This window comes from Sorex araneus, chromosome 1 (genome assembly GCF_027595985.1).
Source record: "Sorex araneus isolate mSorAra2 chromosome 1, mSorAra2.pri, whole genome shotgun sequence".
In the NCBI taxonomy this organism is placed as follows: Eukaryota; Metazoa; Chordata; class Mammalia; order Eulipotyphla; family Soricidae; genus Sorex; species Sorex araneus.
In genome coordinates, this window is record NC_073302.1 from 270,668,823 (window position 1) to 270,693,982 (window position 25,160).

The following is a 25,160-nucleotide window of genomic DNA, read 5'->3' on the forward strand; positions in this document are numbered from 1 at the left end:
CCCTCCCTTGAGCTTTGCGGTGAGTGACCCCTTGAACACGGAGTGAGGAATAGACTCTGAGTACTGCTGGGTGTGGCTCAAACTCCCCTTTCCCTAATTATTGTTAATGTGATTATAAATCATCTGCTTAAATGCTGCAGAGAGCAATGGTGTGTCTAATAATGGGGGATAATAAAATTTGTTTTTCAGGGTTGGAGAGATAGTACAGCTGGTCTGGGGCTTGCCTGGCCTCCACCTGTGCTTGGATCCAACCCTGCTCTCTAATTTGGTCCCCTAGGTACCACCAGGAGTGATTCCTGAGCACGGAGCCAGGAGCAGGCCCTGAGCATCCACTGAGTGTGGCTCCAAATCGAACCAGACAACTTAAACAGATGTTTTTATTGTGGAAGCTACACTTGGTAGTTCTTAGGGGGCCCCAGGCCATTCCCTGTGGTGCTTTTGGTCCTCAGGGGCCACGAGGCTACACCTCAGGGTGCTCTGGGGCCAGGGATTGAACCCACAGCTTCACACATGCGACGCAGTTGCACTTTTCTAGCCCCAGGTGATTTGTTTGTTATCATGAGAATAAGGTAGGATAATAAAATAAGAATGATAGGGTTTTTTTTAATTGAAAAATTTGCTTTCTGTACTTTCTTCCTGTTGTCTGTCAGCCATCCCACTGAAATTATATATAGAGTAAGTCTAATTGCATTACTGTTTTAAAAAAATTACTGAAATTATCTGAGGACAAGAATCATCATATGTTTTCTTTTTTTTTTTTCCTTTTTGGTTTATGGGTCACACCTGGCGATGTCAAGGGTTAACTCCTGGCTCTGCACTCAGCAATTACTCTTGGCCCTGCTCTGGGGACCATATGGGATGCTGGGGATCAAATCCGGGTTGGCTGCGTTCCAGGCAGGTGCCCTACCCACTGTACTGTCTCTCTGGCCCATAAATTTCCTTCTCTACCTCTACGCATGCTCAGATTCTCAGGCTAGGAAGTCTTCCTAAACCCTATAACTCCTGGTCCTCTTTTTTTTGTGTGTGTAGGAGTTGGGGGGAAGCCCACACCTGGGGGTGCTCAGGGCTCACTCCTGGCTCAGTGCTCCCGGATCACTCATGGCAGGCTCCGGGGGCCCTATGAGGTGCTGGGAATTGAATCCCGAGTCAGCCTTGGGCAAAGCCAGTGTCCTCCCCACAGTGCTCTGGTCCCAGCCCCCTGCCCACCTTTCTCTGAGCCCACTGCTTCTCTGACCTCATGAAACAGGCCTACGGAACGGATACAGGAATCCAGTAGAGTAGTAGATGGGGTGGGCTGGAGTGAGCCCTTACCCAGATAGGATTCTTTGATTTTCACTTAGTTGGGGGCAGGGGCAGCAACACACCCTGTGGGATTCAGGGGTTCCTCCCAGCTTCGTGCTCGGTCGTTGCCCTTGGAGCCGGGTGGGACAGACCTGGGCCTGGGTCGTGTGGAGCAGGGGCCACAGCCCTTTGTCCTTGGTGGTGACAGTAGCCTCGCCTCACTGTCGCTGACAGGTGGGAGACCCTGCGGAGGAGTAAATCTCTCTTTGTGCTTAAGCCCCACACAGAAATGTTGACCATATTTCCCCGCTTTGTGCCTATCCAATTTCATTTTTCTTTTTCTTGTTATTTCCTCTCACCCCCAATTTCTTACTAAAATTTACTTTGCTAGCTCCCGGGCTTTCAGAACGGTTGTTTTCTCATTTAACTGTTACTCACCAGATTTTTTTTTTTTTTTTTTTGCTTTTTGGGTCACACCCGGTGATGCACAGGGGCCACTCCTGGCTCTGCACTCAGGAATTACCCCTGGCAGTGCTCAGGGGACCAGACGGGATGCTGGGATTCGAACCCGGGTCGGCCGCGTGCAAGGCAAACGCCCTACCCGCTGTGCTATCTCTCCAGCCCCAACTCACCAGATTCTTTATCTCACAGTACTTTCGCTGGTCATAGTGTCCGGAGATTTCAAGATAGGTGTAATTTTCCTCAAAACTTAGATGATTAGTACATTAATAACAAGGTAGAGTCTACTGCTGCTCTGACCTGCGTCGTTAAAAACCAGGGAATATGGCTTTGGCACAACTTGGAAGGGTCAGGGATGTGACGGCAGAGGGTGTGCTGTGCACAGAATTAGACCTTCGCAGTGGAGGGGAAGTTAAAAAGAAGATGAACAGGGCAAGGAGATGGCTGAGAGAACTGGAGCGCATATTTGGTATGTGGGAACCCTGGGTTCAGTCCCCAGCACCACGTGGTACCCCAGGACCACTCCTGAGTGCCAAAGGGGGTAAAAAGGGAGGGGTCGAGATTGTACAGCAGGTTGGCACTTACCTTGCATGCAGCCCACAGTCTGGGTGTGGCCCAGTCACCAGCCCTGTTCTCCCACAGAAGCCAAAAAGAAAATAGGGCTGGAGATATCATCCTGGGGTGAAGCCTTGCAAGTCACCAAGCCTAGATCAATCCCTAGCATCACAGATGGTCCCCGGAGCACAGCCAGGGGTAAGCCCTGAGCACCAAAACCCAAAAATAAAAGGAACAAGTGGGTGTGTGTGTGTGGGGGAAATGAGACAAAAACAAGCTGGAAGTTTTTGTTTGCCTTACCAGCTACTTTAAATTTATAACGTCCCAGTTGCTTTGTCACCCAGGGAAGGAATAGAAGGAAGTTGTTAGAAGTTGGGGGCTGAGGTGGGCAGTTTCTCTGGAAGAGAGGAATGCCGTTCACATGCCCAACCCAGGAGGGAAGAGAAGGCTGGAGATTCCCTGAGAACTTGGTGACAGATCGTTGTGGCTGGAGACCAGGTGGCGGGAATATGATTAACTGGGAGCTGAGGCCGGGAAATCAAAAGGTGTGCAGGCTTGCGTGCTGCATGTGGGTGTTGGAAGTGAAATGCAAGTCATTGAGCCTCTCAGACTCTTCTCACGGAGAAAAACCTGCATAACGAAGCCTACCTTACCTGCTGCAGCATTGTGACGCTTACTCTCAGTCAAAGTGCATTAAAACAAGGTCTCAGAGTCCTGGCGCTTCTTAAAATATTTGCGAATAAAGACCGGAGCTTGGGTACACTGGGTAGGGCCTTTGCCTTGCAAACAGCGGACCCGGGTTTAATCCCCAGCATCCTGTATGGTCCCTGCCACCCCCAGCATCACCAGGAGTAATTCCTGAGTGCAGAGACAGGAGTAGGCCCTTAGCATTGCCGGGTGGGTCCCTCCCTCAAAACACTAATAACTAATTTCATATCTTAAAATGATTTTAAAATAATTTTTGTTTAGTGGATTGGCTCTCTGAGTAAAACTGGTAAATTCACTGAGGTTTCTATTATGGGCACATAATTTATTGATTTTTTTTTTTTTTCTTGACTGGCCAAAGTTTTAGCAGCATTGTGAAAATGTACTAGGCTGAGCATACAGAATTTGTTTGTTTGTAAGTTTTATTACCCAGTGTGTAGAAAATGTCAGGAGACTCATATCAGGTTAAACATCACTTTGTCCTGCTTGATGCAAACAGGATGCTTCTTTCTTATTTATTTATCTATTTTTTGGTTGTGGGGCCAGGCCTGGTGATGTTCAGGGCTTTTTCCTGGCTCACACTCAGGAATAACTCCTGGTGGTGCTTGGGGGTATCGTATGGGACCTTTTGGAACACCAGGGATCGAACCTGGATCGGCCGCGTGCAAGGCAAAGGCTCTCCCTGCTGTCCTCTCTCTTCAGCCTCTCAAACAGGACATACCTGATAGTGTAGGAATGGCTTTGGCGCTGCAGGCATGGCAGCGTTCTCTCTGTGGGTACTGTGTCGAGGATGCCAGGAGGAGACCTGGAAGGGCTTCAGTCCACACTATACTGCATGTTCCTCCCCCACCAGTGTCACTGGGCGTGACCCCAGAACACCAAGCAGAGAGTAACTAAGTGTAAGATACACGAATGTGTATCTATGTATACACACCTATTGATGTACATAAGTTGCAAACTATAAATATCTTAATTTTAACTATCTTAAAGATAACCTTTTTGTGGGCCAGAGAGAGAGTACAGCAGGTAGGGTATTTGCCTTGCTTGCGGCTAGCCTGTGTTGGATCTGTGGCATCTGAGCCCTTCCAGGAGTGATCCTTGAGTGCAGAGCCAGGAGTAAGCCTTGAGCACCTCCAGTTATGGCCCAAGTCCCCCCATAAAAATTTTTTTTTTTTTTGCCTCCTTCTCCCCCTCAGTGAGCCATGCAAACTTTGCTGAGGTTTTACTGCAGTTCTCTGGGTTAGACCAGGGTCTGTTGCATGCAAGGCCTGCTCTTTGCTACTTGCAACGTACCCCTGACTGCAGTAACATATTTTGGGGGTGGGGGCGAAATCCCCTGCATATAAAAAGTTGAATTCAAACATCCGTTGTTAATATTTCAAAGAATTTCCTCCTTTTTCTGTGTGCAATCATTTTTAACATGAGCTTGGGTTTTTTCCTTTCTATTTTTTTTTTCTTTTTTTTGATGATGAAAAGTCTAGGAGATCTTCATGTTCTAAGAAGTGAGGAGGAAGTTGAAGACCCTTCCCTTTCTCCACTTCCTTGCTGTAACTACTATTAATAGATGCTTTTGTTCTTCTTACTCATCTGATGACTTCCTATGGGAGTCTGACTCAGTAATCTGGAGTCAAAGATGAAACTGATGTACTTGATATTAATTGAATTGAATCACATCAGTTTCCTTTGAATAAAGGTATGAGTAAAAAGTTAAAAAGGGATTTTTTTCCTATTTTATTTAATCTGTTATTTAATCGTTTGTTCTCTCTCTTGGATGCTGATCAGTCTCACTGCAGTGGTTTTCTTTGGATCTCAGTACTTTTTGTTTTTGTTCACGTTAGCTGACGTGGAGTTAAGTTTAAAACAAAATTCCTTTATTTTCAGTAACTTCACAAATTGTCCCCCATCTTTACTCGCCAAGATGCTTAACTCTTCCTTACAGTTTGCAGAGTTCTTACAGGGATACCGTCTGGTTTTGCAAATGAGTAGCATTATGACCTGGGGAGAGACACATAAATAAATTCTCTTGCCAGGTTTTTAAATTTTTCCTCAAAAGTCCATGCTTTAGGGCTGCCAGTCTGATAGGGGTTGAAATTGATGACATGAACGCCTGGTAATGAAATTAGAGTGTGGCACTTTCTACTTCTCTGACCCGGCACAAAGACATCTTAAACATTTGTCATAAGTTAAGGTGAGCTGGAGTGCATGCTTTGCACGTGTGAGGCTCTGGGTTTGAGCCCAAGTTTTGATCTCCAGATTGAAGATTGCAACCCACCCCTCAGTACTGCTGGGTGCAACCCTTGTTACCCCAGTACCACCAGAAAGTGACCCTGAGCCCCAGGGCACCTTCCGACTGTGGCCTCCACAGTAGTGACAAAAAATAGGCATAAGTTAATGGATTTATGTAGACATAGATGTGCTTAGCTTTGGGGCTGGAGTGATAGCACAGCAGGTAGGGCGTTTGCCTTGCACGCGGCCAACCCGGGTTCGATTCCCAGCATCCCATATGTCCCCCGAGCACCACCAGGAGTAACCCCTGTGCATCGCTGGGTGTGACTCAAAAAGAAAAAAAAAGTGCTTTATTGAAGCAGTTTTGTAATGTTAGTGCTGTTTCATGAATAAAACTTGTGTGTGTCTTCTGTGTGGCCAGTCAGAGCCCTAAAGACAAGGAATGTTTTGCTTCCTGTTTCCAGACCACAGCAGGTGGTGTTCCGGGCTGACTCCTGTCTCTGTGCTCAGGGATCACTCCTGGCAGTGCTTGGGGGACCATATATGGGATGCCAGGGGTTGAACCGGATTGAGTGCATGCAAGGCGAGCATCCTCCTGCTGTGTTCTTTCTCCTGACTCCCGTAAGGGCTGGAACGCAAGAGCCTAATAAGACACATATTCTGCCCGTGATTTTTTTTTTCCCTTTTTGGCTTATGTAGAATTGGATATTAAGAATTTTTGCTGTTTAGTGGGGCTACATATCTCTTCATTCTAAGCAATGGAAAACTAATTATCAAATGCTTCCTTGGTAGTAGGGCTGTCTTTCTTGAGGGGAAACTCCAACAATAGTGAGTTTTGTGTTGAAATATGGAATGTAATTACGGTAAAGAGAAAATGAAGTGAAATTCATCAGTTATACAGTTGGGGGTGGGGGCGGGGGCGGGGGTATACTGGGGTTTATGGTGGTAGAATATGGGCACTGGTGAAGGGATGGGTGTTTGAATATTGTATAACTGAGACATAAGCCTGAGAACTTTGTAACTTCCACATGGTGATTCAATTAAAAAAAAAAGAATTTTTGCTGTTTGAAAAGGGAAGGGAAGTCGTTTGGAGTCATTTTGTGAACTTTATTAGAGCCTGAAATCACAAGTAGGTCTCGTGAAGGCAGGGTGTAATCCTGCAGAGGTGCCCCTCCTCTCCGGGCGCCCTCCCTCTGTGGGGTGCATGACCTAACTGCCTTTTTAAATGGTGGATGCATTCCCATGGTTTTTGCTGTTGCTGCCTTTTTTTTTTTTTAATTTAATTTTGTTTTTATAAAGTTATTCAAGATGATTTCTTACATGCACTATTCCAACGCCAATCCCACCTGTTGTTACTGATGATGATTTTTGTTTGGGGCTGCCCCTGGCCGTGCTCAGGGGCTACTCCCAGCTCAGTGCTTGAATGTGGCGACCTGGCTCCCGGCAGTGCTCAGAGGGCCACGTGGTGTCGGACCAGACCCAGGCATCCTGCATGCAAAGTTTTCACTTTGGCCCTCTGCGAATCATTTTTGTTCCCTTTCTTGCCCCATTTCATGGTACCCAGGCGACGTGCCTGGCTGTGCTCGGGAGCCACATGGTGTGAGAGGTTGAATCTGGAACTCCCAGCATGTGCTCCAGCTCCTGGAGCTGTCTTTGTGGCCGTGGCAAAAAAAAAAAAAAAGCTTTTTTAAAAAAGATTAGAAATACTTCTCACTAAGCATTTCTAGAAATTTACTAAGGAGAGTCGCTTCTGCGAGATTTTCTTTCTTTGAAGGGGGGGCAGGCATGGCATATCCAGTGGTGCTCAGGGATCACTCCGGGCAGGACTGGGGAGCTCAGCGTGGTGCCAGGTGAGCACCCTCCCCACTCTCCTGTCTCTGCATTCCGCCTGCAGGCCTTTTTACATTCTTTAAGAATTTATTTATTTTTGTTGAGTCACCAGGACATACATGGTTACAAAACTGTTCTTAACTGGGGTTCAGTCATACAATGTTCCAACACCCATCCCTCCACCAGTGTCCCTTTCCCACCACCTATGACTCCAGTTTCCCTCCAACACTGCACCTCTCCCACCGCCCCGCCCCCGCCTGTCTTTTCTTACTGACTTGACAGAGTGAGATGAAACATGGTTTCTATTGGTTTTGCAAGATCTCACTTGATGATCGCTCATTCTTCAGGGAGAAATACCTAATCCACAATTTCCCTTCCTTTTCCTTTTTATCGGGTCACCCTCCAGCAGTGCTTATTCCTGTCTCTGTCCTCAGGGCACCATGTGGGGTCACTCATTGTCATCCCATTGCTCATCGATTTGCTCGAGTGGGCACCAGTAACATCTCCATTGTGAGACTTGTTGTTACTATTTTTTGGCATATTGAATATGCCACGGGGAGCTTGCCAGGCTCTTTCATGCGGGTGGGATACTCTCGGTAGCTTGCCAGGCTCTCCGAGAGGGGTAGAGGAATCAAACCCGGGTCGGCCGCGTGCAAGGTATGGGGTACCAGTGATCAAATAGGCCGGCTGCATGCAAGACAAGAACCTTAACCCCTGTCCTGTCTCTCCAGGCCTGGTTGATTTTGCATTTCAGATGTTAAGAGAAGTAGCTGGTATAATGTATTCTAGAAGTACGTTCTAATGATGCATTTTTAAATATGGTGTTGAAAATTTCTTTTGTTCTTTTCCCCCATCACCTAAAATTTAAAGAATTGTGAAATTGATATCATTTTCATTCTTTCCTCTTTTCTCCTTGCAGTAGATTTTGGTGTCATGTTTTATTTTACAATGAAGTCTTAATAGTTTTTAGAAAGCACTGAGCTTTTGTTGCAGTTCTTTTGCCAAGATGTCAGAGTGACAGTGAGGTTGAGTAGGTTTCGTTGTGTGCTGGAGGTTCAGGAAGTTAGTAATTTACTTCTTTGGTCAAGCATTTTTTGGTATTTGCTCAGATTTCTTGGAACCTTTTTTTTTTTTTCCCTTATCTGCTCATGGGTGTCTGTCCATCCATCGATCTTTTCGTTTTTGGTAATTATGAGAATTTGGTTTTGGTTTTGGGGCCACACCCGGCTGCGCTCAGGGCTGACTCCCGGCTCTACACTCAGGAGTTACTGGCGGACTCGAGGGACCAGATGTCAGGGACCAGATGTCAGGGACCAGATGCTAGGGGTTGAACCTGGGTTGACCTTGTGCAAGGCAAGCGCCCGACCCGCTGTGCTCTCTCTCTGGCTCCCAAGAATGTGTTCTGATTTTCTATTAAAATAATTTTTTACTGGGCTTGAGTGATAGGGCAACACTTGCCTGCTGGGCTTGATCCCTAGCCCCTCATATGGTCCCCGAGCTGCAGCCAGGAATGCTGTCTGAGTGCAGAGCCAGGTGCAGTCTCAGAGCTGCTGGGTATGGCCCCAAAACAAAAATAATTCTTTACTAGAGCTTATGTGTATCTATTTCCTTAAAAAATGAGATGGAAATGAGTTTAAAACTATCAAATAACTTACCAGTTTTAGTAAAGTTCTGGTTGTTTCTAACTTTTATTAATTTTATTTAATTTATTTATTTTTTATCCTGAGTTTCAGGTGTCAGGTATTTTCACTTTAAAAAAAATTTTTTTTTTATTGAATCACCATGTGGAAAGTTACAAAGCATTCAGGCTTAAGTCTCAGTTATACAAGGTCGAACACCCATCCCTTCACCAGTGCACGTATTCCACCACCAAGAACCCCAGTAAACCTCCCCTCCCACCCCCACCACCCTGCCTTTGTATCTGGTAATTTTCACTTTACTTTCTCTTTACTTTGATTACATTCAATATTTCCACAAAATATTGATTGGATTTCTGTATTTTAGTATTTTAGTAACTAAGTCCAGGGAAATTTCTGCCAGAAATTGCATCATTGCAAGCTCGTACCTCTCTTTAGTGGTCCTTATAAGATGGCGGTTGCCACGCCTTTTCCCCCACCGGAAAGGAAAAACAGAGAGAGAAAAACATTTCCCCTCCTGGGGCGGCATGAGGACGTGGCTTACTTCAGAGTCTAGAGACATTTCTGCAAGAAGCTGCTGGTACCAAAAGTAGTTTAGCTGGCCTCCTGGATCATGGTCACCCAGCAACGGAGAGGCCGCACACGTGTGGCCACCCAGGTCACATCTCGGCGGAGAGCGGCCTGTTTCTAACTTTTAAATAATGGACTGTAAAAAGAGTTCTGCTTATTATATGAACTTTCAGTGTTCATTAAGTGATAAAGTTGATTACTGTCAATTTTAGCAAAATTGATTTCTCATCCTATTCATGGAACCTTGCGTTGCTTTATTCTTCAACATTAGTGATATTTGCTACGTGGCAATCTCTTACGTATTATGTGTACAGTACATGTGTGTTATTTCCCTCTCAACACTGTCCAATTTTTTTCCCCCCTCTTCAGTTTCTCAAGCAGTTAGGTCTGCATCCGAATTGGCAGTTTGTCGATGTGTATGGAATGGATCCTGAGCTCCTTAGCATGGTGCCACGGCCTGTGTGCGCAGTGTTACTGCTCTTCCCCATTACAGAAAAGGTGATTGGGTTGATGGGTTGATGGATGGATTTGTTTATTTTTGTTTGGTGGGTCACATCTGGACGTGCTCAGGGCTTACTCCTGGCTCTGCACTCAGGAATTACTCCTAGTGGTTGCTCGGGGGTCACATGGGATGCCGGGGATCCCACCCGAACTGGCTGTGTGCAAGGCAAGTAAGTGCCTTCCCAACCGTGCCGTCTCCTCAGCCCCATCATTTGAAAGATGTAAATCTTCACAAAGAGTTCTGTTTTGTTCAGAGATTCAAAAACACGCTTTCAGCTGAGAACAAATGACTCCCTTCTTAGAGGAAATCTCCACCGTGGGGCGCTGTGTAGGTAGGGGTTGGTTCTGGATGCCCGGAGCTCAAAGGTTGCCCTGGTGAATTCTGTTGTTTGCCCCAACGCTGTGTCAAGCTGAACATTATAGGAAATCATGAAGCCAAGCTTCAAGCTTTAAACTTCTCTTTGTACTTCCCTGCTCCTCCTTCTCTTCAGTTATTTGCCCTCGTGGAACAGTTAATAAATGAAGAAGCAGGATGTGGACTCAGGCAGTCAGATTTATAACCTGGTCTTTTGACATTTGCTATCGTACCATACTGTTTTTATAACCAGTTATTATAACCGATAGTTAAGAATATCATGCTTATGGGGCTGGAGCAATAGCACAGCGGGTAGGGCGTTTGCCTTGCACGTGGTTGACATGGGTTCAATTCCCAGCATCCCATCTGGTCCCCTGAGCATTGCCAGGGGCAATTCCTGAGTGCAAAGCCAGGAGTAACCCTGTGTATCGCCAGGTGTGACCCAAAAAGGAAAAAAAATATCATGCTTAAAGATGATAGTGTGATGTTTGTTAATAAGTTTTTGGTAATGAGTGCTAATAACAATAGGTAAACATTAAAAATCAAATTTTTGAGCAAAAAGTACAGTGCTTGCCTTGCAAGTGGCTGACCCGGGTTCAGTCTCCAGCATCTCATATGTTTCCCCGCCCCCCCCAGCACCTCAGGAGTCATTCCTATGTGCAGAACCAAGAGTAACTACTGAGCATCAGAAACCAGAACCAACAGGAAACAACAACAAAATCAAAATTCTGCAGTAATTTCTTGGTCCAGAGATTACCCATGTTAGGTTTTTATAAGCTCTTGCATTTCAGTACATCCAACTACATTAGCATATGGTTGTGATCTGCATAACCACCCTGTCATCTCGGATAGATTCTGAATCAGATCATGAAAGTCCCTTGTCCCTCTCCCGGTGTTCCTTTAAGAGACGCCATAGCCTCGACATAAAACCCCCTGGATGGATATAGTTAGAATTTTTCGAGTCCTCCCTGTGGCTTTTTTGTTCCAATCTTGTATGTGTCTTATATGTTCTTTTGACGTCTTTTTTCTTTCTTTCTTAATAGTACGAAGTGTTCAGGACAGAAGAGGAAGAAAAAATAAAGTCTCAGGGCCAGGATGTCACGTCCTCAGTGTACTTTATGAAGCAGACGATCAGCAACGCCTGTGGAACCATCGGCTTGATCCATGCTATCGCCAACAATAAAGACAAGATGCACTTTGGTAAGGAATCCCCCCCACTGACCGGAGTCCTTCCTCTGGCTGTGTTAATGGCAGTGCACAGCAGGTGGTGCCCTAGTCCTTTTGATTCCAGAGAGTGAAGCAAACCCTTATCTCCCCTCCTTTCCCTCTTTTCTTCTCCCACTCCTTCCCTTTGTCATCTGTGGTACTGGGGTGGGGGGTGGGGGGCTCTCACACGCCTGGTTGAGTGCCCGCCCACTTTCCATTCAGCCAGCCATCGTGCCGGCTGCAAGTTGCCCCTTGGTTGAGGGGCTCATACACTTAGTTGTGACATCTCAGAGACACTCAGTTCATTAGTGGGGCTTCCCAGAATGGGTTGCTGTGTACCAGAGGTTGTATACCTTTCGGGGCCAGGGGTCACCGTCGATTGACGGGATGGTGCTGGACCTAGAACTCATGCCCCCAAACCAGATACTACCACTGAGTTCTCCCCAGGCCCCCAGTAATAGGGATGAACGTACTCGTAGAAGAAATATGGATTCTTCCCTTTGTATGGTAGAGAACCTGGTTCAGCGACCAGCCTGGACTTAGTATTTATCCCAGCTTCTTTAGATTCCTAATTTAACAGTGCAAGGGCACTGACACATAGCATGCGTCTGCAAGTCTCACAAGCATCTCATCGAGAAGATATCAAACCTCTTCAATTTTGTCTCTTTTAAAATTCTCAGAATCAGGATCAACCTTGAAAAAATTCCTGGAAGACTCTGTGTCAATGAGCCCCGAAGAGCGAGCCAGATACCTGGAGAACTATGACGTCCGTACCCTTTTTCTGTCTTGGTTTCATACGTGGGCAGGCTTTTGTGGGCTAGTACTTTCTGTTCTGCTGGGGGGGGGGGTCTTTTGAAACTAGTTTTGAGTAAATAAAGATTTTGTTACATTTTTTCATACTATTCAGGTAACAGCTGAAATATCCATAGATGTGGATAAATTGCCATGTCTATCTAGAACCGAATGAAAGAATAAAAGTAGTGTGATTTACATATTTATAAACTTTCTTATCATTCACTGTTCCTTACCATTCCCTCCCTTTAATAAATATATGCTTGGCAAGACCTTGTGTCTTTCACTGGGAATTTGGAACAAGGCTGAAGACCAAAGGAAAACACAGAGGTTTAAAGGTAGATGTTAGACCATACTCTAGCTGTTTATTTTATCAGCATAATATTTTTGCATGTGTGAAGACACAAGCCACATACTATAGTTTTAAGCCATTATGCCAGCTGTATAGTTTTAAGCAGTTCATAAAATTGTTTCAGAATGTTTTTTAAAGTTTTTTTTTTTTTAAATCTGTTTTTCTTCCAGAGACCTTTAGCTTTTAGTGGTCTTGAATAACAGGTAAATTCTCTGAGACTAGCAGCAGTATAGTGTGCCAGGTTGTTTTGTTAGGATAATGCCTGATGCTGCTTGTGTCCCTCAGGATTCGTTGACTTGTTATGTTGTTTGAGCTCTCTAGTATATTTGTTTATTTAACATTCATTTGAAGAGCCTGTAGAGTTTATAAAGCATTTTTATCTTTTGCCTTCTTCTCCCAAAGCATCTTTTCCTTACCTGAAAATACAAACAAGTAAACCTCTAATAACCTCACCAATGAGATGGTGTCACCATTTGTACTTTTTACAGGGAATAAGATATATATACAGTTTTTCAAAATTATGATCACACTGTAATACTGCCTTATAACTTGCTTTTTTCACATAATTGATCACAAATGTAAATATACCAGTAAGTATAAATGTGGCATCACTTAATCATTGCATAACTTACTATTACTCCATACTATTTAATCAATAAATTGTTAGATATTATATTCTCCCCCTTTTTCACTATTTATTCTTCATTCTATATCATTGTAGTTACATTTTTTAATAGGCATTTTCTTTATAATTATGAACAGTTGTGAGTTATGTTAACTAGAGGAGAAATTTTTAGACCCCAGCAGTTTGCATGTCTTAATGGCTTGTTCCATATTGCCAAAATTCCATCCCATATAGTTTCTAAATTTATCTGTAATTTACTACTTGGCCCATTTCTCTTCATCCTTGCTAATAATAGTCGGGAGAGTCGGACCTTTCAGGACTGAGACCTCTCGCTTCTGATCAGTGCATGCGTTTTGTTCCACATTCTGAACTGCTGACTAAAGCTGCATGGTGAAGACCGAGCACCGAGAGGGTCCTCCCCTCTTCCGCGGAAGTCCTCTTCCGCTCTCCAGGGGATGCTTGCTTCTAATTCCAGCTGGAGGCAATCTTGACTATCAGTTCTAGCAATTACGGAAGTTAAATGCCTCCCACGTACATCTAGAAATTGCAAATAAGCAATACCTAATGCCCTATGCTTCAGGGACTTGTGGGTTGGGAAGGACAGGAGTTCATTTGGTTTCCCAGAAATCAATTCCTAAATACCTAGTAGTAAGTTGTTGCTGATTTTTCCTTCAGTTTCTTTTCTTTCTTTCTTTTTTTTTTTTAAGGCAAGCCGTTAGATGTTAAAATTAAGCATCCTTGTATTTCATTTTAAAACTGCAATGAAGTCACTTTTTGCTGTTAATTCCCTGTGTTCTTGTTGCAGGCTATACGAGTAACTCACGAGACAAGTGCCCACGAAGGTCAAACTGAGGTATTTCATTTTTTTTTTCATTTTTCAGAATTTTTCTTGCCACCTTAAGTGTTCTTACCCTGTTATTGTTGGCTTGTCATTGTAGAAAGTAACAATGCACTCTGATTGGAGCTTTCTTCTCAAGCAGAAGTATTAATAGTGGCAACATAACGGGAGGCCATTTTTAACAACCTGTTAGCATGTTGTTACCAGCCTGTTAATGCACTCACTCCTTGGTGTCTGCTGTTTTGGTGTGCCGAATGTGGACACACTGCACCTTGTGTGACCGAGGGGCCTGCCTCTTCCCTCTGAGATAGCTGTCTTTGGCAAGTTGGTGGAGAATTGGCGACAGTCCTGACGATTGTCAGGAGTACCATGCCCAGCTTCTAGAACACCCTGCTGCTTGCCGCTTCCTGAATGAGTCCTTCCGGGGCAGCCTGGTCTCCACTATCAGCTTCCGAGCTCGTCTTCAGCTGGGATGTTGTTTTCTTTTCGGCTCTTTTGCACCCTGCCCCCTGCCCTGTCTTCCCCCTTGGTTTCCCTCACCCCCTCCATTTCTTCTTATCCTCCTCTCTTTTCTGTCTCCCCCCCCTTCCTTCATCTCTCCTACTCTCACTCCTGAGGGAAGTTTGTTAGAAAGTATTGAAGCAAAGACTAGGCTTTCAGGAAAGTCTATTTGGAATCTTGATCACACATTTAAATCCCAACCCCAGAGAATTACAGATTTTTATCTTATTGTGAATTGAAATCATACTTTACGGACAAAAATGGCAGTGCTTTAATGTTTTTTCTTTGATGTTACGGTGGGGATTGAACCCAGGTCTCACATCTGCAAGCTGTGCGCGTTACCACTGAGTCACATCCCTGACCTCAATTTTTTTTTTTTTTTTTAATGGTGGAAGTGGGTTTTGAACCAGGGCTCCACACATTCTTCTCAGTTTCTGTTATTTGAGTCATCATATCCCATTACCCTATACTTTCTTATTAAAAGTATTTTTTTGAAAATTTTTTTTATTTCAAAATACTGATCTTAGGTCCGGAGCAATAGTATCATGGGTAAGGCTTCTGTCTTGCACACAGCCAACTTGCGTTCGATCCTTGGCATCCCCCTGAGCACTTCTTTTTTTTTTTTTTTTTTTCAGTTGGAATTCTGTGTCATTTTATTTTTTTTTTATTTTTTTTTAAATTTTTTATTGTGGAAAGTTACAAAGTTACAAAGTTTTCAGGTTTAAATCTCAGTTATACAATGCTCGAATACCCATCCCTTCACCAGTGCTCATATTCCACCACCAAGAATCCCAGTATAGCTCCACCCCGCCCCCTCACACCCCAAACCCCCCTAGCCCCCCCACCCTAAGGCCCCCCCGCCTGTGTAACTAATAAATTTCACTTTACTTTCATTTTGATTGCATACAATATTTCAACAAAACTCACTATTATTGTTTGGAGAGTCTCTCCCCTAAAGTCAGACCTGCTGAAAAGGAAGCATTAGGTAATTTGTTTTCCATTGCTGAGGATGAAGAAGTGTGAGGTCGAGTGACCACACTTGGCGGCCTCTCAGTTTTGGGTTTCTGTAATTTAGTATTTTAGTAACTAAGTCCAGAGAGATATCTGCCAGAAGTTGCAACCCCTGAGCACTTCTAGGAATGATTCCTGCGTGCAGAGCCAGGAGTAATCCTTGACCATTTCTGGGTGTGGCCCCAAAATTTTTAAAAAAGATTCTGATCTTAAGTGTTCATACTATCTTCAAAAAGTTTTTCCAGGAGAAAACAGTTTGATAGTATAACTGGTTTTTCTTATGCTGAACTGGATGACGGGTCTAAATGTTTATTTAGGAATCTGAACACTAATTCTCCCTATAATTATCTCAGACCTTTATATTTGCTCTTAGATGTCTGATTTTAAAAGGTTTTGCTGATGCTGCTCTTTTGACTAAGTTCACACACACAAAATACCTGTAGGTCATGTAGTAGTTTAGTTACCATCAGATTGGAGATTAATGAATTGCTGTTATTTTGGTTCATACGATCTTGGCCATATTAATCTTACATATGCTTTCCTTTTTTTTGTTTTAAATTTATAATGTTGAAATTAGTGATGGCAGTGGCAACATGATAGTTTTGTAATATATGGAAAGTAGTATTACTTATAATAAAGCAATTTTATGCTTTGGTACTTCTTTTTTCCTGTTCTTAAGAAACTAAATGAAGTAAATTCATTTTTTCCCCCTACTAGAAGCTCGTTAGATATCACCGGAATGATTGCCAGTGTTTTGGAATACACTATTCTTATTTGAACTTAACTTGTACCTTAAACTTTTCCTTTTCTTTAATATTATTTTGTTTGTTTGTTTTTTGGGCCACGCCCAGTAGTGCTCAGGGCTTACTCCTTGCTCTGCACTCAGGAATTATTCCTGGTGGTGGTCAGGGGACCTTATGGGGTGCTAGAGATTGAACCCTGTCGGCTGCATGCAAGGCAAGTGTCTTACCCGCTGTACTATCTCTCTGGCCCTTCCTTTATTTATTTCTTATAATAGGTCCACAAACCTTTCCCCCAGCACCACCAGTCTAATACAAATCCGTTTCGCCTGCCTGGAAGACCAGTTTCTGATACAGGTTCTTAGTCCTTCTTTGTGTTCTCATTCATTTCCACGCAGTTCTGTTGGGTTACCCTTCCTGAAAAGTAAACTGAACAATTTGGGGGCTCAGTATTTCTAGTGAGTGCAGAGTAAATCTGAGGTGACACGGAGGTGAAGTTTGGGATGTACTAGATCGTGAAAGTTTTGACTTGCGCAAATTTTCCTCTGAGAGTCTCTGACTTCATGTTGCTCTCTTTTGCCTCTTGCAGTTCCTTCTCTCTCTTACAAGTAGACTCCTTCTCTCCATCTCTGCCTTTTTTTTAAAAAAAAAAAAATACTACTTCCCATATATCAGGATTTGAAATGATCACCTTCACTCTCTAGCCATCCATCCCCGCATGGAGTCTTACATGTATGATGCCTATTTTTATTTTAGCTGTTTGGCTTCCATACCAGGCACTGTTTCGGTAACGGCCTCATTTCCGTCTTATCCACCTCCAGGAGCATGGCAGTCTTTGGTGCGTTATTTTCCAGTTGCTTTCTCTTTTCTAGCCCACTGACTTGTGTTGGTTACTACAAAATACGTTTTTGTTTTTTTTTTTCATTTACTTAACATTTTTTTTGCATTTTATTTATTTATTCTCTAGGGGAGGTCTCCCAGGTAGCTCTCAGACGCACTGCGGGTTGCTCCTGGGCATGCTTAGCCCGTGGGATTCATGGTCCGGCCCCGAAGTCCAGCAGTGCGGTGCTCCTAAGACCCAGTGATGCCGGGGGCCTTCGGGGCCACACCCAGAGACCTCTGGGCCTGGGGAGCAGACTTGGGGCCTGGCCTCTGCAGCATATAGGAGTATACACTCCAGTTTTAAGAGCTCTCCCCCAGCCCCTGTTTCTCCACGTTGTAACAGCTCTGAAGATGAGGCGGTATTTTATAGTTGATTTATTTGGTGTTGATTCCTCAGTGGCCCGTAACAACGACCGCTGACAAATGGTGCCTTCAAGTAGGTAGGTGAATGCTGCCGGATCTTTCTCTCCCCGTGACTCTTAGACTGATGGTTGGTGTCTCGTTTGTGTAGGTCGCTCCAAAGTATCCAGCACCATTCCTTACCTACAGATAACAATATCCATTTATTAATAAATGAGAAACAGGTTAAAGTGGTCTATGATCTACAGAAAAAATGACTAAGGAGCAGAGAGGTGGCACGAGGCTAAGTCCCCTGCCTTGCGCTAGGTCATTGCTAGACCAGCATTGCTTAGAGCGTCCTGAGCTCCACCAGGCTGGACAGCTGATGTCCGGGTGTGCTGAGGAGTTGTACAGAGTCAGGAGTAAACCCTGACACTGTTGTTGCCCTAGAAACCAGATGAAAAGATTTAAAAAAAAAAAAAGAGAAAGAAAGCTGAAATAGTTAAATCTCTCTCTCTCTCTCTCTCTCTCTCTCTCTCTCTCTCTCTCTCTCTCTCTCTCTCTCTGTGTCTCTGTCTCTGTCTCTGTCTCTGTCTCTCTCTCTCTCTCTCTCTCTCTCTGTGTCTCTGTCTCTGTCTCTCTCTCTCTCTCTCTCTCTCTCTCTCTCTCTCTCTCTCTCTCTGTAGTAAGACTTGGCCATTAGCTGTTGCTAAGGGATAGTGTTTTCTTTTTTGGTAACAGCTCAATTCTTGGTTGTGTGGAACTGTTTTGTGCATTCCAGGGTAGAATAAATGCAGACTATTATATTCTAGTCACTGTATGTTAGTGACTCCCAGTCACAGGGCTCAGAGATCCATACCACACGTTTCCAAATCTCACCTCCTTTAGGTTCAGAACCCTCCCCCAGACACGGGTCAGACCCCGGGTTTGATTCTAGCAAAAACCAAATGAAAAGCAAAAGAAAACAAAAACCAAGCCAGCTCCTACACCAGGCACTGCCTTAGTAATGTCTTCACTTCATGTCCATTTCCGCGGCTGTATCCATGTCCGTGGGCATGACAGTCTTCGGGGCGTGGTTATCCCCGTGGCCTTCTCTTTCCTAGCCCACTGACTCGTGCTGCCTGCCATCAGAGGGTAACTGCAGGCAGGGTTCCTCACGGGAAGTCTGCTGTCTGGAGCCGTTTGGTCGGTGTCTGGGGAGACCGCGCGCTGTGACTCCGGATGGCTCTTCCCGCTCGCTTCTTGGCGTGGCCCGTCTGCACGTGGAGAGACAGGCACACCGAGAGACAGGAGCTTGGCCTGCTACGCATGTGCCCGGGAGTTGCTTGGGGGAGCTGATGCCCAAGGCCTTCCCGGGCCTGTGCCAGCCGGGCTCTCTGTGCAGATGGGGCCCCTGGCTAGGGTGTTGCCTCGGGACCCAGCGGTCAGTACTCGGAATCTAGTCAGCCCCCTCGTTCCTGTCCCAAGTGTGTTCTCCCGGAGGGACCCAGGCTTTGGATTTGGATGGCTTCCCTCTTACGCTGGGGAGCCACATGGTGCTCCTAAGTGTGGGCCACGTGGGTGGGCCTTTGGCATCGGGAGGCTAGGGCTAGGGAGGGAGGGAGGAAGGAGATGGAAGAGTTGCTGGTGTCGTTACTCCTCGGAGGGCCGCAGCCCTGCCCGCTCGGCCCATCCGTCGCACCTTCTCACCCCGTTCCCTCCTTGAAGACCCTCGCGCCGAAGTAAAGACATCAGGTTTTTGGGTTGGGTTTTGGTGATGCAAGGTAGTTTTTAATGGAATGAAGCTTGGTAAGAGAGGAGAGAGAAAGGGGAGAGAGAGAGAGAGACAGAGAGAGACAGAAAGAGAGAGACCACATTGGTGGCGAAGGGCCTCAGCAGTGTGAGAGAGAGAAAGAGAGAGAAGAGAGGAGAGGAGAGAGGAGGAGAGAAGAGAGAGAGGAGAGAAGAGAGGAGAGAGGAGGAGAGAAGAGAGAGAGAGAGAGTTTGAGAGCAAGCCCCCCACATTGGTGGTGAAGGGCCTCAGCCGTGTGACTCAGGTGGTTAGATTCAGCTCGGAGCACACCTTTATGTTGTCTTAGGATCAAGACTTGGGGACTCCTGCACAGATGGTGACTCCTCACCCAGAAGTCCCTCATGGAAGTCATTTTTCAGAATCTCTTTGTGTGTGTGTGTGTGTGTGTGTGTGTGTGTGTGTGTGTGTGTTTTAATTGAATCCCTGTGAATTACAATGTTATTCATGATAGCTTCAGGTGAACAATTTTCCATTACCAGTTCCATCCCGGTGTCCACTTCCTTCCGCCATTGTTCCCTGTTTTGCTACCACCCTCCCAGCCTGCCTCCCGGGTTTACAGCACTGTCACCGAGAACGGTCGTGCATGTCACTCTGCCTCCTCCCGGCACCAGTGATCACTCCCCTCTGTCATGGTCATCGTGGCACATGACGGATCTTTTAGTATTGTTGTTACACTCCCTTGAATTTGTTATAAAACCCTATTTCTGTCCTGAAATGGCTTTTTTGTTGTTGTTGTTTTGGTCTTTATATACTTACTTATGTTTTTATGGGTTTGGGGGCCACACCTGGCTGTGCTCAGACTTTTTCCAGGCTGTGCGCTCACGAGTCACTCCTGGTAGTGCTCTGGGGACCAGATTATGGTGCTGGGGATTGAACCTGGGCTGGCTGCATCCAAATGCCTCACCCACTGCACCATACCTGTGGCCCTTGTTTTTCTCTGTAAAAAAGGAGGACGCGGGGGAGCGATTGTACGGTAAGTAGGGGGTTTGCCGTGCACACGGCCCACCGGGGTTGGATTCCCGGTGTCGCATAGGGTTCCCTGAGCCCAGCAGGAGTGATTCCTGAATGCAGAGCCCGGAGTAAGCCTGCAGCACCGTCAGCTGTGGCCCCCAAGACACAAGAAGAACAACAGGAAAAAGATTTTATTAGAGACACCCTGATTTAACAATATTGGGTTTTTCTGTTTGTTTTGAGTAAAACAGATTTTAATTTTAGTTGAATCACCGTGAGCTTCAGTTACAAAGCTTTCATGTTTGAGTTTCAGTCATACGATGATCAAACACCCATCCCTCCCCCAGTGCACATTTTCTACCGCCAGTGTCCCTAGTATCCCTCCTCCATCCCAGCCCTCCCCCTGCCTCTGTGGCAGACAGTTGCCCCCATTCTCTCTCTCTACTTTTGGGCATTGTGGTTTGCAGTGGAGGGATAGGTGTTTGGTCCCTTATCTGCCCTCAGCACACATCTCCCATCCGGAACTATCCTTCCAGCCGTCATTGACTTGGTGACCCCTTCTCTGTTCCAGCTGCCTTCTCCCCCAGCTCACAAGGCAGACTTCCAACCATGGAGCAGTATTCCTGGCCCTTGTCTCTTCTGTCCTTGGGTGTCACTTAAAACAGATTTTATTTAGAGGTGACTACTAAAGGAAGGGGAAAGAGGGAGAAAAAGTGAGCAAGAGTCACGCGCTCAGGAGAGAACACGGGCTTCAAAGGCAGAGAGAGCCCCCCCCACACACACACCCCGGCATCCGATATGGAAGCCTGAGAGTCCAATCTCAAGGGGGGAGATGCGGGCGCCACCTGTGCTCGGGCAGCGGATGCGCCAGGGTATTGCCAATGATGGGGTTTCGTGTGGACAGCATCCTAACCGCAGGGCCCCCACCACTTCCTCCACCACTGTCCCGGGCCCCTCCGCCCGCCCCCGGGCTGGGAAGGCTCAGCTCTGTAGCCCAGTTTTTGGTTCCATTGCCTTCGCCAATGTTTATTTTCTCGTAAATTTCTTTCTTGCTTATCCTGTTTATTTACCAGACCATTAGTCGCACAGAAATCTCACTTGTTCTTTGTCACGTTTTCTTGAAATCCTCAAGACAGCATTTAGCTTCTGTGGGCCTGTAAGAGGATTTCCCCAGGGTAAAGATAAGGATTGAGGTGTGTGTACTGATTTCCTCTCCCTCGCCTTTCAGGCACGGTATTGTCTAAGTGGAAAATGAAACGGAATTGGCATCTACCGGATGGGATTACTGTGGGAGCGAATGAGCTAATCACATAGGAGTAGTACCTTGCTCTTAGTGGGTCTTGAGTAAACACGAGGTGGCGGTTTTGTTTTACTGGACTTGGAGAAAATCGAGTGTGGAATGGCCGTAGGGCTTGGACTGCTCTTGGGTGGGCGTGGCAGCAGAACTTGGACAGTGGGAGCCACCAGCGATAGTGTTCAGGGCCAGAGCAGGAGAGTAGCCGGCCCCTGGCATCGCATACGGTCCCCCCGCCCCCTGCCAGCAGTGATCCCTGAGTGCAGAGCCAGGAGTAAGCCCTGAGTGTCACTGATTAGAGGTTGGAGATGGCGCTGATGCTCTGGGGGGGTCACGTGATAGTAGTTATTTTATTTTTAATTTTTTGGCTTTTTGGGTCACACCCGGCGATGCACAGGGGTTACTCCTGGCTCTGCACTCAGGAATTACCCCTGGTAGTGCTCAGGGGACCATATGGGATGCTGGGAATAGAACCTGGGTCGGCCGCATGCAAGGCAAACGCCCTCCCCACTGTGCTATCACTCCAGTCCCCACGTGATAGTAGTTAGATAGAATCTGGAAAGTGCCATGGCAGGAGGATCGACCTGGGCTCCCGTAGCTCCTTGGGGGCAGGTGGGTGTCGTTGCGGGAGTGGGTAGAGGGGGAAGCCTCGCAGCTGTGCCCAGCAAAGGCCGTCTTCTCTCCCCCCCACCTCGCCGTGCTTCCCTGGGACACGTCCTGGGAATAGAGCAGGCAGGCGCCTCCGTTCTGGCCGAGATTTGTACATCGAGGCACCAGGACACACGGGTCGTCTCACAAGCTGGGCCTTGGCTTACTCCTGAGTTACCCTTCCTCTCACCGTAATTGTCAGACCGTCAGGCTGACCCAGAGATGTGGGGCTGGAGCCTCATCGCACGCATTTCCTTATACTGAAGTTTACTGCTTGCATTTTTTTTTTCTTTTTCACTTAAGATTGGAAAGCTAAGAGAACAGTAATGGGGTATGGGAAATGAGAAAATCATTTTTTGTTTTGTTTTGTTTGGGGGCCACCTGCGGTGGTGCTCAGGGCTTGCTTCTGGCTCTGCTGCACTCAGGCGTCACTTCTGGCAGGGTTGAGGGTGCCAGGGATCAATCCCAGGCCGACCTCGTACACGGTAAGTGTACTATCTCCGCAAACCAGGGCTGTGGGGAAATTACATGAAGTGAAGCTTTCAGTTATAAGCAAATATCAGTGATATAAGAAATGCTGCAATCTGCAAGTCAAATGTGAAGGCAAGGAAAAATAAAATCCCTTGGGGCATTTATTTGCTTTCCAAATAGAATTTCACTTTGTGCTTGTTTTCTACGAAAGCAATTTCAGGAGCTTGCAGTTTGTCCCTACTAATATTAGAGTCAACCCCAATAACCCAGATAAATATAAATCTGGTGTTTGTTTGTTTGTTTGTTTGACTCTTCCTAAATAGAATACCTTTATCAGACTGCTTAGGAAGGCCCCTCTGCAAATTGATAGTATCAGGACAATCCCAGACTGGGACTGGAGATAGCTCAAAGGGCTGAGGCACATGCTTTTTTTTGCATGTGGAGCCTGGGTTTGACCCCTAGCATTGTTGTGTGCCCCTGCATCACGGGAGCAAGACCCCACCCCCACCCTCACTCTCCTGCTTCAAGCTAGGACTGGCCCCTGAGCACCGCAGGGTGTGACTCTTAAAGTAACATAGAAACAAGTGGAAAACAAAACTGGCCCAGCTCTTTGGTTTATTTTTCTCTTCATTTTTAAAATTTTTTTAAGTTGAATCGCCATGACATAGCCCATTATAAAATGGCTCATGATGGGTTTCAGCCATACAACACCTATCCCTCCACCAGCACACATCTCCCAGCACCAGCGTCCCAGTTTCACTCCCATCATCACCCTCCAGCGCCTGCCCCTCCCCCGCCATTCTGGGCATTGTGGTTTGCAGTACAGAGAGTGAAAGGTTATCACACATATCCCCCTTACCTACTTTCAATACTCGGTTCTTGCCCAGCGTGGTCGTTTTGAGCTGTCATTGCCATACTGGCCCCTTCTCTATCTTACTGACCCTCCGGCCCCTGCACACTTGTAGTAGATTCTAACCACTGACCAGTCCTGGCCCCTGTTTTCCTTGGCCTTGGACATTAGTCTCATGCTACAGTTTCTTTTTCAACAGGGCTTCCCTCCATATACGCTGGGCCCCAGGGGGCCCCTCTGCACAGTGCTCTGTCTGCTGGTGCGGGCAGGAGGGTTGAACATCAGGGCAGCAGCCAGTGCGGCTAGGGGAGGGCTGAGTTTGATCCTCGGCACCTCCAGCTCCACATTTTGAAATAGAGGCACTTTTTTTTGTTTTATTGAATCACCGTGAAATAGTTACAAGCTTTCATGTTTAGGTTACAATCTCACAATGATCAAACACCCATCCTTCCACCAGTGCACATTCCCCACCACCAATATCCCGGGTATACCCCCCCCCCCCCGCTTTCCCACCCTCCCCCTGCCTCCATGGCAGACAATATTCCTCATACTCTCTCTCTACTTTTGGGCATTATGGTTTGCAACACAGACACTGAGAGTCATCATGTTTGGTCCATTATCTACTTTCGGCATGCATCTCCCATCCCAACTGGTTCCTCCAGCCATCATTTTCTTAGTGATCCCTTCTCTATTCCATCTGCCTTCTCCCCTCCGCTCATGAAGCAGCCTTCCAACTATGGGGCAATCCCCCTGGCCCTTGTATCTACTGTCCTTGGGTGTCGGCCTCATGTGATGCTACCCCACACTCCACAAATGAGTGCAGTCCATAGAGGCACTTTTTGAAATAGACTTTTGCACTGTGGTTTACTGTCCTATTGCTTGTAGGGTCTCATCCATAACACTTGACCCCTGTCCACGCCCCCTCCTCCTTTCTTCACCAGAACTGTGGCCCCGCCCTGCCCTGCCCCCCAGCCTCGCCAAGTGGCTGGCATTGGATCGAAGACCAGTTCTCAGGCTCTTTGTTTCCATTACCTTTGGGCAGTTTTAAGGTCTGTGTTGTGCAGTTGAAATTGTCTTCGTTCACTCTGTCAGAAATCTCTAGGAGCTGTGTGTACAGGGATGAGTGGGACACAGTCGCGTCTTCAAGGATCGCGTTAGCAGAGATAAATCTCAAAAATAGCCCTTTTAATTGTCATCAGATGTGTAAATATAGTTTAGGTAACATTTTGCCCTGAGGTATGTGTTGATTAAGTTAGAATTCTAACTAGAGAGACGCGTTTAGTCCCCCTCTGTAAGGATTTATTCTCTTCTTTTTGGCGGGGTAGTCTCCCAGGAGACCCTGAGGGCTGGGGGCAGACATGCATTTTCAGTGATCAGCGCACCGAGGAACTTTGTGCTGTCTCCCAGTCCCTTTCTTCTTCTCCGGATTGAAGAAAACTGAAGCCTTCTTACACAGTGTACAATCTTCTTCCTTTATTTTCTTGAGAGAATCCTCTGCAGACAGCATGTGGAACTCGAATCAAAAGCATCCTGCATCTTAAGCTGTCTGCGTGGAGAGTCCTGTTTTCATCAGGGAGATCCAAAGTTAACTTTCCAATCTTTCTTTTTCTTTTTCTTTTTCTCTCCCCAGTAACATTCTCCCCCAATAACTCCATACCTCATTTTCTTTATTCTAGCAATGCTTGAGGGAAAATTCTTTTGTTTATTTAATTTTACTCTTAAAAGTGGTAAATGTTCTGGAACTCCTTT

General features: G+C 46.1%; 1 protein-coding gene across 3 annotated transcripts in view; it reads left to right on the forward strand.

Moving 5' to 3' along the window:
• UCHL3 (ubiquitin C-terminal hydrolase L3) overlaps window positions 1-25,160 on the forward strand; it is a 66,174-nt gene that overhangs the window by 7,277 nt on the left and 33,737 nt on the right. For all 3 annotated transcript variants that reach the window (XM_055121726.1, XM_055121735.1, XM_055121730.1), the window contains 4 exons: window positions 9,633-9,761; window positions 11,163-11,319; window positions 12,006-12,091; window positions 13,900-13,947. In XM_055121726.1, the coding sequence (XP_054977701.1) occupies window positions 9,633-9,761; window positions 11,163-11,319; window positions 12,006-12,091; window positions 13,900-13,947 (420 nt within the window). The remainder of the gene's footprint in view (window positions 1-9,632; window positions 9,762-11,162; window positions 11,320-12,005; window positions 12,092-13,899; window positions 13,948-25,160) is intronic.